Genomic DNA, 21247 nt, shown 5'->3' with positions numbered 1-21247 from the left:
AATAAGTTCCATGATGGTAAAGTGATCAATATGCTTGAGAAATGTAGTAGGTTCAAATCACCTTTCGTACATTTGTTTTGGTAAAAATTGTTGAAATACAAAAATTATAAAAAATATTGCTCTTGAAGAGTTTCCAATACAAGACCTCCAATTCAATAGCGGAAGGGCTAACCAGTATTGTTGTTAATATGAATTATCAAATATATAATCTAAAAATTCTATCTATTATCAGCAAAAAATAAAAAATAAAAAAAAATCTCCCCAGCGAATCCAGCTAGGGTGGCTGCCCCCTAAAGCTGCCTCTGTATAAGATCTTGACATATTTACAGGAATGTGGTTAATAAACAAAGAAAAACAAGCTGGAGACAAACCTAAATATGAGAAGTTGGTTTACAAGGTTGTCTTAGATGATCAGATTTTGTTTTCTTGAGGTGGTCTTTGTTGCGCACTTCAGGATTGGAGCAGTTATGTAACTGATAGAGTTATTATTGTGATTGTCATGCTTATTAAATGTTCAATAGTGGTTTGCATGACTTCATAGCATCCATATTTCTTGTGTAATATTATGCTTATGGTACTTTCCCTTTCCAATATACTTGAATTTTTTCTTCCCTGTATACCTGAATTCTCTTTCTTTCCTGTATACCTGAACCCTACATAGTTTTATAACTTTTGCACAATGCTACTTATAATTGAACGGATATAGTTAAATCTTAATTCATCAATTGACTGATTACAATGTCTTCTGGATTTCCTTTTATACAGTAACCTGCATCCAGTTTAATCCTGTTGATGATAGATACTTCATCAGTGGATCTCTGGATGGCAAGGTGCGCATATGGAGCATTCCTGATCACCAGGTTGTTGATTGGAGTGATCTGCATGAAATGGTCACTGCAGCTTGCTATACACCGGATGGCCAGGTTTGGTACTGTAAATGTTGTAATTGCTACTTAATTTATGTTGTCTGAGTAGGTTAGAGCATGAATGCTTACCTTATGGACATGCTCCAGTTAAAGATATTGTTGTTGATTTTGAAGGGTGCACTAGTTGGCTCATACAAGGGGAGTTGCCACTTATACATCACAACAGGTTTGAGATTATAACTTCATGTTAATTATACAAAAAAAGTGAAACATTCTGTTCAAGGGTTGGTGCACCTTTTATTTACGTGCTTCCTGTTTCCAGAAAATAAATTACAGCAAAAAAGTCAGATCAATCTGGAGAATAAGAAGAAGAAATCTCATCATAAGAAAATTACTGGTTTCCAGGTAATAATTTAATGGATATTCGCACTGCATGCACTTTTATCTTCTTTAGACTATAATAGCTTCTTTAGCCACACATGACCTTCTCTTATTTTTGAGAAATGAAGTGCAAGTCCATCTAGTCTTATGAATACTGATATTTTTCTTGGAACAGTTTGCACCAGGGAGTTCATCAGAAGTTCTCATTACATCTGCAGATTCACGAATTCGAGTTGTGGATGGTGTTGATCTTGTTCACAAGTTCAAAGGTATGCAATTACACAGCATTACAATTCCACTAGTACTTGAAAGTGGGAGAGGATTCTTTTAAATTCTTACAGTTGTAGTTATAACGGAAGTTCATGAAAGTTGTAACTTCTGAAGGTGTTTGGAGTTGCAATGTGATTGTTCTTACTTTTCAAATTCGTTAGGATGTGGTCATTGCAGTTTATTTCTGGCTACTTAATAAGAAGGAAGTTCTGTTTAGTTTTCACATTTGGGATCAAGATACACAAGTCATTGGTGCCTCCTCCTATCAGTGAACGTGGTTTGTTTTTGCTGATTTGGATATATTCTATTTTGAATCCTGCAATTTCACCCCAAGAAGTAAATAGAGTACATCAGTGATCACTGAATCTTTTGAAGATTCTCATATTTATCCATCCCCAGTATCTGAATATATTCCCCTTCCAGATCGTCATTTGCATCTAGGCCTGCATTTTCCTATATTATTTGTCCTTACAGAATGTAAAACCTTATTTAGCTTTGATCTAAATCACTTTGTTACTCCAGGACTACTTTTGGAGGTCTTATTTCGTGATCGAATACTTGTCAAGAGCTTGGTGGTGTTAGTTATCACAACTACATATTCATGGTGTTTGGGAGACATTTTTATGTAATTTTGAATAGTAAATTGATGGGAAATGTGTGGTTGAAAAATAAGAAAAGTTTTTGATTTACGTGTAATATTATTTTAATAAAGAATGTATGGTTGAAAAGAAGAGAGAGAAAAATGCATTTTGAAAAAAATGGGTACCAAACGGAGCCATTATAATAAAAACCTGAAAATGTCATCTTTTCGAGGGAGTCAAGCGATTCTTTTTAAATGATTTGTTTTGCTGTTTTCAAGATAGTTCAATTTTACCTATTCTGGTAGTAATTAGTAAATGTTTGAAGCCATTGTTGGGAGCTATCCCTATGCCAAATTGTGTATCATTTGAAGATTTTCAACCCTTGCAGCCAACAATAGATCTTTTGCTGAATTTTTGACAGGGTTTCATAACACAAACAGCCAAATCTCAGCCTCCATTACGGCAAATGGAAGATATGTAATAAGTGCCAGCGATGATTCTTCTGTTTACATCTGGAAGCATGAAGGTGAATCACGACCAAATGGAAACAAAGGTGTAACTGTGATCCAGTCTTACGAGCATTTTCACTGTCAAGATGTATCGGTGGCAATCCCTTGGCCTGGTATTGCTGACACATGGGGATTTCAAGATACTTGTTCTGGAGGGCAAAATGGTTATTTCGATGAGGTTTCAACAGACAACCATCCGCCCACACCAGTTGAAGAGGAGACTAATATTAACGAGAGCTCTCCTTTGGGATCTCGGGGCAGTGGTAGTCCACTTAACGGGATTATTTCTAATGCTACAAACAACTGCCTCTTTGATGGAATAGTAACATGGCCAGAAGAAAAGCTTCTTTCTGCTTGTAAGAACCGCAGTCCTCGTGTTAGTGTTGACTTCTCCAATGGGCTTATCCAAAACAGATCAGCCTGGGGTATGGTCATTGTAACTGCAGGCCTTGGGGGGGAAGTCAGAACTTTCCAGAATTTTGGATTGCCAATCCGAATTTGATGAAATCTGTACAGATATCCGGTGAGGATATGTGTAATCTAAGCGACTTTTCTTTGTTTCTTGTACTTAGTGCCGGTTGGATTTGGGCCTCAGTTGAGGAGCCTTCCTGACTTGGCCTTGAGAAAAAGTAGATTTATCAGAATTGAGAAGGTCGAAAAAAAAAGAAAGGAAAAGTGAAGGAGATGTTAAGAAACCGATTTAATTTCTGTAATCGGCAATTGTAGAGTTACGAGCATGATAATCTAAACAAAATTCTTTATCAATTCATTTATTTTATCCTGGCAGTGTATAAATAAAATTGGGCATGGAATTGGTGGTGAAGTGGTAGTTTCTGTAGTAGGCAGGCATTTCAACTTCATGATCAACTGTGTACTTTCCTCTGTAACAAGATTTTGTGATTGAAATATTTTTCTTTCTTTAATACGTATAACAATAATATACAGCTAGTCTTGTGTAATAACCGCGTCAGGTAAATCAACACAAGAACTTATCTCAATAGACAACAAGAGCTTGAATCCATGCACAGGCAGAGACCATAGAATTATCATATTGAAGACTGCCTTCAATTTTGTCACGAGTTTATCATGGCTCTAAAGATTGCTTCTCTGCTTCCTTGACCATTCTCCAATCAAAAGGTGGTTAGTTTTCCCATGTTCTTTTGCAGGTAAAAACTGGCGCATCTGTTAAGGATTCGAGCCTCTGGAGTTTCGCTTGCAAAAACTGAAGAGCAAGGTACATATTTCATCCTCTGATTCTTTTCACGGATGGACTGATTGAATTGCCGAGAGAATTCGGTCCAAGAAAGTCATTCGCGGTGGTTGTACAACTCTAGCCATCGTCTAAAGGCTTAAAATAAGGGGGAACTCTTTGGTTTGGCTTAAAATTCATCATTCCAACTAATCTTTTGCCAAAGAAGATGATAATCCAGCTCCATGAGGCCTGATTTTTGATTGAGAAGCTTGTAGTTTTTGTTATAATAATATAATTTTTTTTAATTTCAACAAGAATATAAACAAACAGAGAATGAAAATTGCAAAAATATATTATGTGTTGAGAATACTATAAATCTGCAACCCACGAATCAACTTTGATCTTTCAAATTGTACCTAAGCTTAAAGAAGCCATTTTTCTAATAGGTTTAAAAATATTTGACTTGTCAAATTTGGATAAGAATCTTTAGTAAACTTGCTCAATCTATTAATACAAACTCCAACTTATTAATTAGCACATTTTGTCCTCGACGAGATAATTTCACTTTAAAAAAAATGTGAATATGGGTAAAAGAACTCCTTTGCACTTATATTTTTAAATTAGCAAAAATAATATATACAAAAGTGCGAGATAATATTTGTCTCTCATTTCAAAGTATGCTGATTGAATATTTAGAATAAAACTTCCACTTCATCCTATCAACAATAGGTGGTAATGCTGTAACGATAATGGTGATGCATCTAAATCACGAGAGGATATTAATGTGCATATTTAAACAAAATTTGTTGGATGAATGTATCTCGTTAGATCGTGTACAATGTAACTCATCCATCGTGGGTTCGACTTGGATCGCTCAGCCAAAATCTAACTCAACTCGTTCCATGAGCTCATCCATTGATGGGACAAGCCATAACATTTTACTAAAATTATATTTTTATTTAATAAGACAAGTCGCTCGTCCCACTTTTACCCCTAATTGCATATGTTGATAGTTCCAAAAGAGTAATGGTATTTAACCTCATTGGCATTACAACCCGAGTCGAAGTGGCATTAATGTGTCATTAAATGATCGATGAAATTAAATAAATCACTTAATTTTACTTTTCATTTAATCTATCATCTAGCGTCATCTAAATTGGAGCATTATTCGTTTCAAAAGGGACGGGTCCGTAGCTTGCCCTGTTCGACATGGCCTAGGCCCAGAATGTCAAAACCCATTTATTTATGGTCTAGGGTTTGAGCGTACGGTTTTATCCTTTCTCCCCCATTCTGCAACAGTTATCTGTTATATACAAAAAGACAGGCTTACCTCTCGGAGGTTCTGTGGTTTTGAACTAAAATTTTCTTATAATTTTTTATTCTAGAGATTTCAAATGGGAAAGAAGCGAAAACACAGTGAAACTGAGGCTGTAGCCAATGTAAAGAAAGATGAAACTGCGGAAGAAAGGCCCAAAAGAACACTTTTGGGATGGAAAAACAATGGGGATGATGATAAGAGCCAAAATGATTCTGTGTGTTTTAGAAACAAAGAGAAAGTTTTGGTCACTTGTTCCCGACGCATTAGCTTCAGGTTCGATTTTTCTTGTGTTCTGAATTTGTGCACAAACTAACAAATTTTATTCCAGCTTTGGGAATTTTATTGCCTAATTAATGTTAATGATTCTGATTTTTTTCTTTGGCGGTGGTTGTCAATATAGGTATAGGCATTTGATGTTGAACTTGGTAGATCTTTTACCACACTGTAAGAAAGATAACAAGGTTGAGTCCAAAGAAAGCAAAGGTGCTACTTTGAATGAGCTAGTGGAGCTCAAGAGCTGCTCTTCTTGTTTGTTTTTTGAGGTAACTTTGTAATTTTATGCCTCAGTTTGATTCCCTTCTTCGAATGTTATCGTGAAATTTTTAAATTTCAATTTTCTATTGGGTTTGGCTCGTGCCATAATTATACCAATTTTAATTTACCGATTTCCAAACGTGTTTGGTGATTATGAGTCATTGACGACATAGAAATATGATAAAGTTCAAGTTAGCCATATCTTGCTTGTCACGGTCTCATGCAGTTTCTCATTTTCATTTCAGTGTAGGAAAGGTAAAGACCTCTATTTATGGATGGCCAAGTGCCCCAACGGGCCATCTGTCAAGCTTTTAGTCAATGCAGGTATCAGATTTTAAGGATAATTCATGTCATTGCTATGTAGTTCCCTAATGTATCCCACTTTTTATAGCTCCTGATTTATCAACACCCTCCCACAGGTTCTTTTCTATGTAGAATATATCTTAATTATGGAAAATATTATTTCGATGTTCTTAGTGCACACGATGGAGGAATTGAAGCTTACTGGAAATCATCTTAAGGGTTCCCGTCCTATTTTGACCTTTTCATCCAATTTTGATAAGAAACCCCACTGGCAGTTGTTAAAGGAAATGATCACACAGGTATGACCTCCCACTATTCAAAGCACGATGCTTTGCAGCTGACTACTCCTATGAAGCACTTTATGTTGCTCATATTAGCTTTTCAGTAATATGCTGGAATGTTTTTGCATGGATTAGACTTTGAGGAATATAACTAGATAATTGTCACTAGAATTGTTCATGGTACTATCTTTTTTTTAAAATTCGTTTCATATATTATTATAAAATTGTTATCTAAATGGATGGTATGCTTGATTTCTATGCATAAATTGAGATAGTTATTCTGGAAAATCTGATACATGAAAACTCATTTTAATCCTCTATTGAAAAAGAGTTAAGAATTTAGTTCCCACATGTTGTAAAATCTCTAAAGTGTTGGATCTGCTACTCAAATAAATCGGGTTATGATACAGATCAAGAAATTTTTTTGTTCATATATTCCTGATGTCGTCATACATATGTAATATGTCTATATGACCAGCTTAATCAGTGTGATTGATGGATATGTCATACGTCTCTATTAAAGTTGTGTCTGAAGTTTGATGATATACTGTATATTTCAATTGGTTGCTTACTCTATAACATTGAGTGCTCAATATGTTTACCTGGTGCTTAAAGGTTCATTTTGTCATAGCTGAACTATCTTCTAAACTTCAGCGTTCTTTCCCTCTTCAGATATTTGGCACTCCGAAGGACCACAGGAAATCTAAACCTTACCATGATCATGTATTTGTTTTTTCAATCGCTGATGACCACGTATGGTTCAGGAATTATCAGGTTGGTGATGATTTGCACACTGATTCTGATTTCTTTAATAATCCATTGTTGATTAGAGGATTAGTTTTATGCTTGTGTAGTGATGGCAATTTACCCAGCCCCGAATGGGGCAAAAAAACTCGTCCCGTTGCGAGGCACGGGGCGGGCCATAGATGGTCGTCCCGTCGCGGGGCGGGGCGAACCCGCCCCGTGATTTTTTTTTTTTTTAATACTTGGAAATATGAAGATAGAAAATTTCTAATTATTTGTTCATCCAACCCTTAATTTATCATAATTTTGTTACTAATTAGCTAATTGTTTGTTAATTATTTGTTTACATACTTAATTATAACTATTATAACATATTTAGAGTTCATCTATGCAACATATTTCAAAATCTTTTTTATTTAAATTTATTTTCTATCACAATTTTTTTAATAACATAATTTACATGTAGACCTATAATTTTTTCATACTTTTTATCCACACATTCTCTAAAAATCATTTTACACTATAAATAATTTTATCCCAAAACAAAAACTTAAATTTACATAAAGTAAGGGTATTCTTTATTAAAAGTTTAACTTGAATGTTATCCGTATTTTATTGAACTCGAAATATATATATATATAAATAATAATAATAAATAAATAAATAAATTTAAACGGGGCAAGAAAACTACCCTGCCCCACCCTGTCAAAGGCAGGGAGGGGTATGGGGTGGGAGAGGCGGCCCTCGCCCCGCCCCGTTGCCATCACTATGCTTGTGTAATTCAATGCTCCTACACACAGATATAGTTGGTACATTATAAGAAATTTTAATGTGCAGCAGAAGCATGTGCATAATTGATTTTGTACATGCACATGCTTGTCCATAAAGTATTGCGTATTGATGCCATGATCCCTCTGAAGAGTGACCGGTATGCAAAATATGTTTCTGCGTTTCTTTTGCCATTGGAATCATGAATTATCACTAGGGACGTTGACGGCATGTCCACACCTTGTTGAGCATGCATTCTCTGTGACTTCAAGTTATGATTACAATTAGTTTAATTTTTTGTACTGTATACTGTATAATATACTCTAATATATTTCACCAACCCCTTCATGGGAATTGGTTCAGTTGTTGCATTGGTTTGCTCATCAGAATTTTCTTAGTTTGTAACTTGACGAACTGAGAACCAGCAATATTCTAAATCAGTAACATGCCTCTTATCAAATTTGCTAAGTGGGTCTTCCCATTTTGTTCTCTTTAGTAGCAATGAGTGCCAATGCGCGTGCAGTTTCCTTGTATCTGTTAATACTATACTTTTGATTTTTATTTTTTTTCCTTATCTTTTACCCTGGAAGATACATGTACTTAATTTGTCTATGTTAAGATTTCATCTTTCTGTCTATTTTTCTCCTCTATCTCTCTGAGGAAGTCATTGTTGCTGTAATTTATGCTCAAAAAATTGCATTAGCGTGTGCTAGTGTTGTGAGTTCTTATGAACTTAAAGTTTATAGATAATTAACATTCTGTGGTCAGAAGTTGTAAAAGAAGAGTCTATTTCTCAAACCCCTTACTCCTCTCCCTCATCCCATGAAACAAAGAAAAAATGCAATTGTGTGAGTTACAAAATATATATATGTTTTAGGTTTGCTGAACCAGCTGCAAGAGTGCTTTAGCATTTTTCTTAGTTCGAATTATTAATAGAATTAGTTTCATATTTCTCAAAACTCATTTCAATGTCTTTGCTTTTGATGAAGATATCTTGTCCTCATAGTGGAGGACAAAAAATAGACCACGGGGACTTGGAAAAGATGACACTAGTTGAGGTTTGTTTTGAATCCCTTACTGAATGATGGGATACACATATGTTATCTAAACTAAATCCCTCTAACTCATATGGATAGGTTGGTCCAAGGTTTTGTTTGAACCCAATCAAGATATTTGGTGGCAGTTTTGGAGGTCCAACATTATATGAGAATCCATTTTATGTTTCACCAAACCAGGTGAGCTCTTCTAGCATTAATTTTTGTATTCTAGTACTTTATGTTCTAGCACAGTTAACTTTTTTTGAAGGCTATTAATGAATAATTTTGATGCTATACATAAACAATCAGCTGGTGTGTGAAGGCATTTCTCAATGCATGAGGTTTGCCATTCACCTCTTGATGTTTTTTTCTTACATGTGCTTACAGATTCGATCATTAGAGAAAAAGCAGAAGGCTGGAAAATATGCAAAGAAAGTTAAAGCCAAGGCAAGGAGGAAGATGCATGAGATGGCAAATCCCTTGGAGGTTGATGAATTTGCGGATATGTGGAAGGAATGATATTTATTGGTGCTACTTTAGTGGACCACGAGAGAAAGAGAGAAGCTAATTGCCGATGCTTAGCAGCAATTGCATGGATGAACTTCTTGTGTGAGAGGTGACTCATGTAGGATTTCCTCCGCTAAATTTTTGGTCATATGGTTCATCTACTTCACATTTGCTTCCAGTGGACGAGTATTACTTCGAATAGGAAAATTTTTAATGCCAATACTTGGGTTTCTTTTGACTAATTTATGTTTCTAAGTGAATAAGAAGGATTAAACCAAAAAAGTTCATGAACTGTCAACTGAAGATATGATATGCTGTACTGAATCTAAATGATTGGTATAATTTGAATTTCAGATTATTTCTTGTTACCGGTGAGTTACTGTGCTATTTTACATTACAGTACGCTTTTGCTGCCTGCTTACGAAAATGACAGAACTATAGCTTGTCTTTGTTATAAACCTTGTCGCGAGATCAAGTTGAACTGGACCTAAGCAATGTTCGAGAAATAATCATTCCATTTGATGAACTGGTGAAGAAAAAACGTTAAGTCAATATTTAACATAACTATTTCTCTTTCTGGTTATGCACATCGTGTGAATTATGTTTGGGTTCTTGAAGATGACTGCAGTGTATTTGGGAACTGTCCCATTTTCTAACGTTAAAATTTTTGGTGTTATCACGACAAAAGTCGCACAAATCATGGGTAGACTAATTTTTTGGCTTTTGCTTATTTCAAGTAAAAATGTTACATATCACATAGTAATGTCAATAGACTGGGGTGCAATCATTATCTTTATATAGCTTACACAAGACCATCTTATATTTTGTGCACTTGTTTATGTGGCTTACGAGAAACCTCTCATGTTCTATCCCGGGAACTTTAAATTGGTGGTGTTATCGCAGCTTGCATGAAACCATTTTCTGTACCGTGCAGCTAATCAAGCGGTGGTGCTGCTTCTTGCAAGAGAAGTCCATCTTCGATCTTGTGCACTTCGTTTACCAGTGGTTCGGGTTCACTTACTGCCCTCTGGTTTGTTGACCTGGCTTCACCTTCACCATCTTGCTTTTCCTTGAGGGTGAATTCAAAGGAGAATGGATTAATAATGGGCTCGCTATGGGCCACGTTGGCTTCACCAACTTTTTTTATAGGCTCGCTATGAACCACGTGGGCATTACCAACTTTTGTTTTCACGAGGTTGACATCAAAGGAGAATGGATTAATGGGCTCGCTCTGGGCCATGTTGGCCTCACCAATTTTCTTTATGGGCTCGCTATGGACCACGTGGGCTTTTCGACTCTCTTTCTTGAGGGTCGCATAAAAGGAGAATGGATTAATAATGGGCTCACCGTGGACCATGTTGGCTTCACCAATTTTCTTTATGGGCTCGCTATGGACCACGTGGGCCATGTTGAGACTTACTCCCAAGCTACCACTGCCGTCGCCGACCGTAGTTGCACTTGCCACATGGGATTGTCCATTTTTTGCTTCCTTGAAGTCTGCAGAGTCCAAAAGGAGTCTACTAGCAGAGCAAATGGTCAAACAGAGAAAAACCAAGAACCCCCCTTGTACACACTTTGCTAAACCCATTGTTTTTTCCTATTGCATAATTTGAACCATCATGAATTCTCATTTATATATATGTAAAAAAAATTCTACATTTTTCAGTTAGGTTTATATAAAGAAATGCCAAAGTTCAGCAATTTTCTGGGTAAGCACTCTTGGGACTGTCTTAAATTCTTGGAGCATTAAGGACTTGTGAACAAAATGCTTCAATAGTCAATACTTTCTTTGATAATAAAGGAGCATTTTTTGATGCATAATAAAGGAAATACGAAATAGAAGACAATAGCATTTTTGTCAATTAAAAGGAAACTGTTGTAAATGATAAGTTTATTAGTGAATAACAATTGTATCCTTGTAACCCTTGTCGTTGTATTTCTAATTCTTCCATATAAATATAGGATTTTGGTTCTGAAATAAGTCGCACAAATCTATTGACTTTTATCCTCTATTCTATTTTTCTCTGTTTTCATAATACATTATCTGCACGAAAGTTTAATTTTTTAAAGTTTAGTGAATGTGTTAATTTTTTAAAGCATAATCACGTGTTAAGTGTATCGAAATTAAATTGGTAACGTTTAATTTTTTTCACGTATGCATGATAATGTCAAATATGTGCATTTTCAATTTCTATGTAATGTATTTTATATGGCTTTTGTAATTTTCTTGATATCTAAATGAATTTCTTTTTGGTTTTTGTAGTACAAGCACATACTCATCTCCATTAATTACTTGTTTCTCATGTTTCTACAGTGAGACATATTATAATTGGTTGCTTATTAATCGCGCAAATATGTGTGTGGTGGTTTATGTTTTGCTCAATTGTTCATTGATTATTTGGTTCAACACATTAATTATTGCTCAAAATAAATTTACTCAATAATACAGTTTTAAATCATGCTTTAATTTGTTACTTCGAACATAATTAATCATGCTTTAAGTTATGTAATAAATTTCGACTGTAGTTGTGATATTTAATTATGCTTTAAATCATGGTTCTTTCATACATGCTTTCTGAATGCTCTTTTTATCCTTAACTTCACTAGTAATTTTTTTATTTTTGTATAACTATAAAGTGTATGTTGTTGCCACTCCTAAAATAGTACAATATTATAATTAATATTTTTTAAGAATATTACTTGCTCCATAAGAGCATGAACTGTATTTTTTAATATTATAGAAAAATACTATTTACTCTTAAAAAGCATGAATTATATTTTTTTAATATTTCAGAAAAATATTGACATATTGCTATTGAATAATCAATAATAAAATATAATGTGTTCCCGAAATATCACATATTTCGAAAAACATATTATTTTAAACTAGTTTTTATCCTTGAAGGAAAACACGTGACTTATGTCGTGTTGACTACTTGATTAACTATTATTGATGTTTAATGATATTTTTCGAAGCTATTTGTATTTTCTTTTGTTTTATTGTGTAGTTAATCAAATGGCAAATATCACAAAATTTAAGTTTACTGCACTTGACATATCTGGCAAAATTATTTATCATGGGGACTCGATGCTAATATACATCTTATTTCAAAAGGTTTGGGATAGACAAGAAAAGAAGAAAACAAATAATTCTTACAGGATGATGCAAAAGCACACATCTTCATTCATCATCATATTTACGATGAATTGAAAATTGAATATCTCACTAAGCAAGATTCACTAGTTCTTTGAAAAAATTAACTGAAAGATTTGATTATCGAAAAGTTATAGTCTTCCCCAAAGCCTGCTATAATTGGATGTACCTTCATTTGCAAGATTTCAAAACTGTTAGTAAGTACAATTCTAAACTGTTTTGAATATATTTAGAATTGACATTGCGTAGAGAAAAAATCACTAATGAAGATATGTCGGAAAAATTTTGTTTCCACCTTTTACGCCTCGAATGCGCTCTTGCAACAGCAATATCGTGAGCGTGGTTTCAAAAGATTCTTAAAACTTATATTTTGCATGCTTGTAGCTAAACAAAATAATGAACTATTGATGAAAAATTATGGATTACGTCCAATTGGTTCTGTATTATTGTCTTAGGCAAATGGTGTTGCATTACCTGAAGCAAATGTAATATCAAGACAAGAATGTGGACGTGAATATGGATGCGGAAGCGTGCACGTGAAATAAACTATGGATGAAATAATCAACAAAATTATCTACAACAAGGCTTCAAAAGGTATAAAACAAACGAAAGTAACACATCCAAAAAGGATCACGACTTTAGATATGGAATGAAAGTATATTGGGCATGTATCTATCGTACAGTAAAACATTTTGTGGATCTTTACAAAAAATAATCAATGGAAAGTGGAAAGTAGAAATAAATTTTGCTGATTATGATGGTTTCAATGATGTGACTCATTTGGATGTTTTCGATTTATTTGTTAATACAAATGGGGATATTGATTGGGGGTGGTATGATGGAAGATATAGATTAGCTTATTTTCTATATTCATAGTATTTCTCTTTATTTTAAAAATTTAACTTGAATTATATTTTTACTTTTCACAAAAAAAAATAAAAATAAATAAATTTAACTTTATTATGCATCATTAATTTTACAGTGTTGAATTATGTTTACCTTTTTAAATTTAAATTTAACTATTTTTAAAAATATATTTATGATGGATTGTCAAAACACGGGTTTGATTAATAGTGAAAGTACATATAATATTCTTCAATATAAAAAATATTTTTTTAGACTTAACATTAGTAGAAAATAATGTTAATACGATATCAGGTGCATCGAATATCATTAAATGCTCTGAAAGAACTTATATTATTTTTATCAAATAATACAAAATTATATATTGACTTTGCACTTCATTTTAGCAAATTCAGAAAAAATTGGTTTAGTTTTAAAGATATCCGTTGCAATGGATATCACAATGAAACGATGCAAAAAAACAATGTTGAATATCTTTGAATAATTTTTTTCATATCTGGTCAAAAGGAGATAAAAGAAAAATTTTATTAACTCTCATCTGGCATATATTATACATTCATAAAAATGATTGAATCAAATATTGTCATGATCCAAAAAATTTCATACTCTGACATAATCGACTTGGATAAGAGCAATAATGATGCGTCAAATAACAAACAACTCACATGAATGTCTTTTAAAGAACCAGAAGATTCTTTTACCTAATGATTATCCATGTGTAGTTTGTTCGCAAAGTAAGTTAGTCATTAAACCTTCGACTACAAAGGTCAATATTGAATCTTCAATTTTCTTGAAAAGAACTCATAGATATATACGTGGGCCAATATACCCACCACGTGGATTGATTGATTCTTATGGTATTAATTGATTGATTCTTTAGTTAGATGATCACATATCTATCTACTTTTCATTAGGAATGTAGCATTTGCTAGACTTCTTGCTCAGATCATAAAATTACGAGCGCAATTCCTTGATTACTCAATTAAGACTATTCGTCTTGACAATGCTGACGAATTTTAAATCACAAGCATTTGATGACTATTGTATGTCAATTGAGATTATTATTGAACATTCGGTTGCTCATGTCCATACACAAAATGGTTTAATAGAATCATTTATTAAACGTCTACAATTTATTGTTAGATCATTATTTATGAAAACTTCTATTTGAGATCATACCATATTATATATTGCATGATTCGTTCGTGTTATACAAACTGCCTATTATCAATATTCACCTACGGATTTTTTGTTGTACTGTCCAAACCCATATTCCACCTCCACAATGTTCTAAAATGGGTCTCCAACGAAGACTTATGATCTATGTGGGTTTTGATTCACTATCTATTATTAGGTATTTTGAATTTTTAACGGGTGATTTATTTACGACACATTTTGCAAATTGTCATTTTGATGAAATGATTTTCCAACTTTGAGAGGGGAAAAACTACATCCTGAAAAATCATGTAAAATTTATTAGAATGAAACGACTCTATCTCACTTTGATTCTCGCAACAATCAATATAAGCAAGAAGTTGAAAAAATTATTCATTTGCAAAGAGTTACAAATCAATTACCTAATATATTTGTAGACACAATAGAAGTGAGAAAGTCTTATATTTCAGTAGATAATATTTTAGCAAATATTGATGTCCCTAAAGGATAATCTACTGTAACAAATGAATCTCAAATAAGTCAAAAGCGTGGTTGATCAAGTGGTTCAAAAGACTCTATACATCGAAAAAGAAAAATACAAGAAAAACAAACCAAAAACTTCGGAATAAGTAAGCACTAAAAAAATTGATCAATTAAATATTAAAATATGGTCCCTAAAGAACCACGAGTGTTCGAAAATAATGAGATTTTAATAAATTAGATGTTATCTTACACCATCAGATCTGCTGGACAAGGAGGAGAGGCCTCACTTGGAGTTAACTCAAGAATTTCAAAGCCTCGACTCAACGTATCGCGACATAGTAATTCCAAGTCATCTAGACACAAGACACAACCGTAGCAATTTGACTAAGAGCATGGTTGATAATAATAGCACATAGACTACTATTAGGAATAGCATCATCACTCTTATCTACTAAAGAAATAACATCACCTATTGTATAGCTAACCTCTCATTCTCTCAGCTATGTTAGGCTCTTTAACCATTGTTGTAGCTCACCCTATGTATTTCATGCCCCCTTATCCATATCTAGCTCTCCTGGATCTGGAGATCCCGATTCTCGAACTTGAGTAATCAGTTATGCTTCCTCTCAAATTATGGGAATGAAATAATTTTGTTATAAACAATATTTTCACCTTTAACGTAGCTCTTGATATTATACAAAATGAGGATCTTGAATCATAGCCAGTTAAAGACTATTAATTAATATAAAAAATAATTGGCCAAAATGGTAAGAAACAATACAGGTAGAATTGAATTTATTAGAGAAACATAAAGTATTTGGATTTGTAGTTCGAACGCGTGAAAATGTAATCCCTGTTTGATACAGTGGATTTTTGTATGAAAGAGAAATGATAATAATAAAATTACAAAATACAAAGTCCGACTCGTAACTGAAGATTTCTCACAAAGACCAATAATTGATTATGAGGAAACATGTTCTCTTGTAAAAGATATCATCACTTTTAGATTCTTAATTAGTTTGACTGTATCACAAAAGCTCGATATGAGCTTATGGATTTAGTAATTGCTTATTTGTATGGTTTACTCGATAGTGACATATGTATGAAAGTCTCTGAAGGACTTAAAGTATCAGGAAAAAAATGATACATACCTGAGAACTATGTTCTCAATTAAACTACAAAGATCATTGTATGAATTGAAACAATCAGGATACATGTGGTATAATCGTCTTAGCAAATATTTCTTGAAAAGGGTTATAAAAATGACGATACTTGCCAATGTGTTTTCATAAAGAAACAAATATTGTATTTAAATAGAACTCTTGAAGAGCTAAATAAACTGCAGATTATTTAAAAAATAAATTTAAGATGAAAGATTTGGGAAAAATCAATTTTTGTCTTGGGTTACGACTTGAAAACTTCCCAGAAAGATTACTTTTGTTCATCAATCTATATATAGAGAAAAAGTTTTAATACGTTTTTATAAGAATAGTTCAAACCATTGACATCACTTATGGATGTTCAATCATTTGATGTGAAAAAGGAACCATTTCGTCCATTTGAAGATGGAGAAAAGATTCTTGGTCTTGAAGTGCCATACCTTAATAGAATTGGAGTATTAATTTATCTTGTAAACTACACTCGACCCGACATAACTTTTTTGTAAATCTCCTAACAAGATATAACTCCACACCAACTCAAACATATTGGAATGGTGTTAAAATATTTTTTGTCACCTAAAGGGCACTATTTATTTGTGATTATTATAGTCTAAAAAGTTGGGATCTAGTTTAGTGGGATATACAGATGCAAATTATCTCTCTAACCCACATAAAACTAAATCACAAGCAAGATATATATTTACAGGTGGAGGAACAGCAATATCATGAAAATCTGTGAAACAATTTTTGACAGCAACATCTTCTAAGCATTATGAAATTATTGCAATCCATGAAGTAGCCAAATAATGTGTATGATTGATGAACATCACCCATCATATCCAAACATCATGCAGGTTAACTTCAATAAAAGTTAGTTTAACAATCTTGTATAAAGACAATGTAGCTTGTATTGCACAACTCAAAGGAGACTATATCAAAGGTGACATGATGAAGCATATTTCTCTAAAAAAATTTCAACCACACGAGCTTCAAAAGAATTGCGACATTGATGTCCAATAAATTCGCTCAAGTGACAATATAGTCGATTTATTCACAAAAACATTATCGACATCTACATTCAAGAAATTGGTTCATGAGATTGGAATGCTTCGATTTAAAGATTTTCAATAATCTATATTAGGGTGAGTAGCTGTACTCTTTTTCCTTTAAGTTTTATCGCACTGAATTTTTCTAGCAAGATTTTAATAATGTAACATTTATTTTTAATACTCAAAAAGTACCCGTATACTTTTTCATTCGTTTGATTTTTTATCCTGTTGAATTTTTATCAAACAAAGTTTTATTGACTTAGATATTTTGTAATGTGTCATTCAAAGATGAGTATTTAAATGGTAAGTTTATTAATAAATGACAATTGTACACCTGCAATCCTTGCATCCTTGATTCTTTTCTATGAATATAGGGCTGAAAGTGTCCCAAAATTCTGATGTCATATTTTGTAAGAAGATTTAGAGAATGTTTAGGACTGATTTTTCACAAAAAAAATTGATTTTTTGATCGTTATTTAATTATTTCCGCCGTAAAGTTTGACTTATTTTCTCACAGATGGCCCCCACTTTTCTCCTAACGGTCAAAAATCAATTCTCAAAATTACTTCCAAACGGGGCCTAAGATAGTACGATTTGGAAAACGAAGAAAATTGCAATTTGTATCTCTTGCCAAATTAAAAATCAATATAAGTTTCTCAAGTTTGATTATTTTAAAACTCATTTTTTCTCAAACTCATTTTCAACATTTGCACGTAAATTCAAAATATTTATTTTATTTTTTAACCACACATTCTTAAAAAAACTACTCTTAAAAAATTGTTTTTCTTTCGGAAAAAATTCATATCTAAGGTGTATACTTAACGCCATTTCACAATTGAGGTATAAAAAATATATATTCAAATGGTGAGGATTTGAAGTTCAATTTTGCAGAAATGGTGTACTTGCACGTATGTTTGTTGCATGGATCTCGGTCAGCGTTGGTGTTGGTAGACCGTGGATGCAGTTATATAAACCTTGTAAACATGATTATGTTAGAGTTAAGCTTGGATCCGACCAAGGTAGCAGTATCATTGAAGTTTATACTCAACGACGATTTGCCTGCAATCACGATAAAAAATGACAGCAATGTGCTTGCATGCATTCTGCTGAAAGAAGTCGATCGTGATCCAGCTAAATACCCATTAATCATTGACATAATTGATGCAGCAATAGAATACCCGTCTGACATGGTCACAGATAATGCTTATCGTAACAGTGAGCTTTATATGTTGCAGGATGTGGCCACATAAATCTGCGAAGCATCAAGTAAACATGTAGGTCACATTTGTGACAATGAAGTCACGATTATTTCTATAGCAGATGCTATTCAAGTCGAAGAAGGAAGGATTTTCCGTGATAAGGATATTTTAAAATTGAGCCTATCATTTTTTGCCATACGAAACATGTTTAAGTTTATGGTTGAATGATCCGACAAGAAAGAATATGTAGTGAGGTGTTCTCAGGAAGGATGTACTTGAATATGCCGATCGTCAAAATGGGGTAAAACGAATCTATTTAAGATTCAAAAGATTGGTAGTCACACATGTGCATCAAATGGTTGGCGTCACACAAACAAGTATCAGCTGCAGTTGTGTCATCTAGCATCAAGTACAAGTACACATCGGCTCGCATCATATACACACCAAAGGACATATGCAGTGATATGCTACATACTCTTGGAGTATATTTGAATTACTCAAAAGCTTGGAGATCCCGTGAACAAACATTGAAGATGATTAGGGGTGATCCGACGGAATCATTCGGTAGGATATCAAGCTTCTTCTACATGGTTCGACAAAGAAATCCTGGTACAGTCACAGAGTTGGAGTTCGATAGTCACAATAGGTTCAAGTACTATTTTATGGCACTCGGTGCATCAATACAGGGGTGACAACATTGTAGGCCCGTAATTGTCGTTGACGATACTTATTTGAATGGTCATTACGGAGGTACCCTATTCACAGCATGTACACACGATGCAAATAATGACATATTTTTTCTTGCTTTTGGAGTAAGGAATAATGAGAACGACAAATCTTGAAGATGGTTTTTGGAGAAATTGAATAATGCATATGGGTACAGAGAAGGATTGTGTTTTGTATCGGATCGTCATGGCAGTATAAAGAAAGCAATATAATAGGTGTATCCGGAAAGTTGCCATGGTATCTGCTCGTACCATTTGTTGCAGAATTTGAAATTATATTATTGGAAATCAAGGCAAAATATTACGCAGGCTTTCAATTCTACTGTATGCGCTTACACATTAGAAGAATTTGAATACAACATGCAACAACTGAATGCAATGAATGATAAGATTCATGATTACCTAGTACTGTACTGACTACAGCACTCCATTATCACATGCAGTAAAGTGGTCACATATATCCTTTTATACTATTCTCATACTACGATATATTTTGGCAGGTTGAAGTAGGCCCTGAAAAGTGGTCACGAATACATATGCCGGCAAACAGATACTCTACAATGACATCAAACATTGTAGAATCAGTAAACGCAGTCACAAAGGTAGCTAAGGATTACCCCATTGTATTCTTGCTGGAGTCATTGCGACAAACAGTGCAAAATTGGTTCTGTAAACATAGAGACGAAGCGCATGGAAATTTCACGATGTTGACTAGCAAGTTCGAGAACGTCATGAGGAGAATGAGTTCAGATTTAAGGAACTTGAGGGTAACTTTCTTATGTATCCTGAAGTTTGTGTATGTGGACTAAACAGAAATATGCATGTGATTATATCATAGGTGTCTGTGACATGGAATGTACGTATGTGCTTATGTGTCCAAATATTAATTGCATGTGGCCACTAATTTACGTATGTGACGCTATGTACTTTGTTTGTGGTGATATATAATTTGTATACTAATGCTAAACCTGTGACCTGAGTATGAAGTCTTGTGACTTGAACATACCATTGTGCACTGAAATATGAATGTCTGTCACCTATTCTTTTTTGAGTTTAAACTGACACATAACATTGGTGCTACTACACTCTCACAGGTATCTCCTTCCAACCAAACAGTGTTCTCCGTGAGCGATGAAAGGTCCACATTTGTTGTTGACATTGAGTAACGTACATGCACTTGCATGATGTTGCAGGTCGATCTGATGCCTTATCCACATGCATTGGCTGTAATCGTACATACGAAAAGGGATGCATATTCTTACTGTTTCTATTATTACACAAAGGATGCTTATGTAAATGCTTATGAAAGTTCGGTCTATTCTGTTGGAAATCCAGAAGAATGGAGAGTGCTCGATGAAGTAGAATTCCAAATTATTTTAGCTCCTAACCAGAAGCGGAGTTCTGGAAGACCTATTGAGAAGAGGAAGAGATCATCTAGGGAAGGGAAACCAAAAGTAAGATGTGGACGTTGTGGTGCACATGGTCACAACCGTAGGAGATGCTCAAGTTTGGTCCCATTAAGTAAGAACGGTTGATCGGAAGTCAATACATGATAAAGACTTATCAAAGTTAGGTCACATTCTTGAATTCTTATTAGCATACCGACATGTAGACATGTGTTTCAATTGATCAATTAACAAATGGTGTTTAAATAGTAAGGTAATAAATGCTAAATGAAGTATATCTGCACTTTTTATTCAGTTTAATGTAGAGTTGTGTAAATTTATGATTATAGATTCCATACACAGCAATATATTTGAATTGTGACCATTAATTCACGTAAAGGCATGAAATGTGACCTAAATGTGGTGGAGAACAAATATATGTCGAGGTCACAGATTCCATAAATAAGATGAACTGTGTCCAACTCTTGGCATGCTATTGTAATTGTTATGTGACCTATTCTTGACATATGTCATGGCAAACTAAAACTGTGACCAAAAGCACAATCAAATCATTGGCCAGGTACATGACCTATTATTTACAAATGGCATGATAGACTAAAACTGTGACAAAAATCGAAACCACATGATCTTGGCATGAAATGTTAAGAGTGCTAGATCCGTGATCTGCTACGCATATACTAAGTGACTTGTTATTAACATATGTCATGATAAATTGAAACTCCGACCAAAAGCAATACTAAATCTGTGACTTGGTACTGTGA

The 21247-nt window shown here is 33.8% G+C and overlaps 4 protein-coding genes across 5 annotated transcripts in view; all 4 read left to right on the top strand.

Annotated features, from left to right (window-relative positions):
- The window catches only part of LOC111368825 (WD repeat-containing protein 44-like), a 12642-nt gene extending 9112 nt beyond the window's left edge, over positions 1 to 3530 (top strand). The window contains exon 7 of one of the 2 annotated variants that reach the window (XM_022990293.1): positions 2520 to 3530. In XM_022990293.1, coding sequence (XP_022846061.1) covers positions 2520 to 3109 — 590 coding nt within the window. In that variant the 3' untranslated portion in view covers positions 3110 to 3530. The remainder of the gene's footprint in view (positions 1 to 2519) is intronic. The other variant, XM_022990292.1, reaches the window with a different exon arrangement.
- A 1535-nt stretch (positions 3531 to 5065) lies between these two features.
- Positions 5066 to 9659, top strand: LOC111368824 (ribosome biogenesis protein BRX1 homolog 1-like). The gene is made up of 8 exons (XM_022990291.1): positions 5066 to 5390; positions 5518 to 5659; positions 5897 to 5975; positions 6129 to 6253; positions 6908 to 7009; positions 8737 to 8805; positions 8884 to 8982; positions 9172 to 9659. The coding sequence occupies exons 1-8, from the start codon at positions 5194 to 5196 to the stop codon at positions 9301 to 9303; spliced, it is 945 nt and encodes a 314-aa protein (XP_022846059.1). The 5' UTR covers positions 5066 to 5193; the 3' UTR covers positions 9304 to 9659.
- Positions 9660 to 18699: 9040 nt separating this feature from the next.
- On the top strand, positions 18700 to 19889 carry LOC111368352. Its single transcript, XM_022989583.1, has 4 exons — positions 18700 to 19043; positions 19200 to 19254; positions 19345 to 19485; positions 19581 to 19889. Exons 1-4 carry the CDS (start codon positions 18700 to 18702, stop codon positions 19887 to 19889), a joined length of 849 nt encoding a protein of 282 aa, XP_022845351.1.
- A 213-nt stretch (positions 19890 to 20102) lies between these two features.
- Positions 20103 to 20615, top strand: LOC111368351. The gene is made up of 2 exons (XM_022989582.1): positions 20103 to 20174; positions 20274 to 20615. The coding sequence occupies exons 1-2, from the start codon at positions 20103 to 20105 to the stop codon at positions 20613 to 20615; spliced, it is 414 nt and encodes a 137-aa protein (XP_022845350.1).
- The last annotated feature ends 632 nt before the right edge of the window (positions 20616 to 21247 follow it).

Source organism: Olea europaea, chromosome 19 (assembly GCF_002742605.1).
Source record: "Olea europaea var. sylvestris chromosome 19, O_europaea_v1, whole genome shotgun sequence".
Lineage (NCBI taxonomy): Eukaryota > Viridiplantae > Streptophyta > Magnoliopsida > Lamiales > Oleaceae > Olea > Olea europaea.
The sequence above is the reverse complement of the archived record's forward strand: the minus strand, read 5'-3'. Positions and strand labels throughout refer to the sequence as shown.

Bases quoted from the DNA above. Each gene is read 5' to 3' on its own strand.
- LOC111368824 (XM_022990291.1), top strand. From the start codon at position 5,194: ATGGGAAAGAAGCGAAAACACAGTGAAACTGAGGCTGTAGCCAATGTA. The intron at 5,660-5,896 runs GTAACTTTGTAA...TTTTCATTTCAG, and splicing joins CTTCTTGTTTGTTTTTTGAG to TGTAGGAAAGGTAAAGACCT. The intron at 5,976-6,128 runs GTATCAGATTTT...CGATGTTCTTAG, and splicing joins CAAGCTTTTAGTCAATGCAG to TGCACACGATGGAGGAATTG.
- LOC111368352 (XM_022989583.1), top strand. From the start codon at position 18,700: ATGTGCATCAAATGGTTGGCGTCACACAAACAAGTATCAGCTGCAGTT. The intron at 19,044-19,199 runs GTGACAACATTG...CAAATCTTGAAG, and splicing joins CTCGGTGCATCAATACAGGG to ATGGTTTTTGGAGAAATTGA. The intron at 19,255-19,344 runs GTATCGGATCGT...CATTTGTTGCAG, and splicing joins ACAGAGAAGGATTGTGTTTT to AATTTGAAATTATATTATTG.
- LOC111368351 (XM_022989582.1), top strand. From the start codon at position 20,103: ATGAATGTCTGTCACCTATTCTTTTTTGAGTTTAAACTGACACATAAC. The intron at 20,175-20,273 runs GTATCTCCTTCC...ATGATGTTGCAG, and splicing joins GTGCTACTACACTCTCACAG to GTCGATCTGATGCCTTATCC.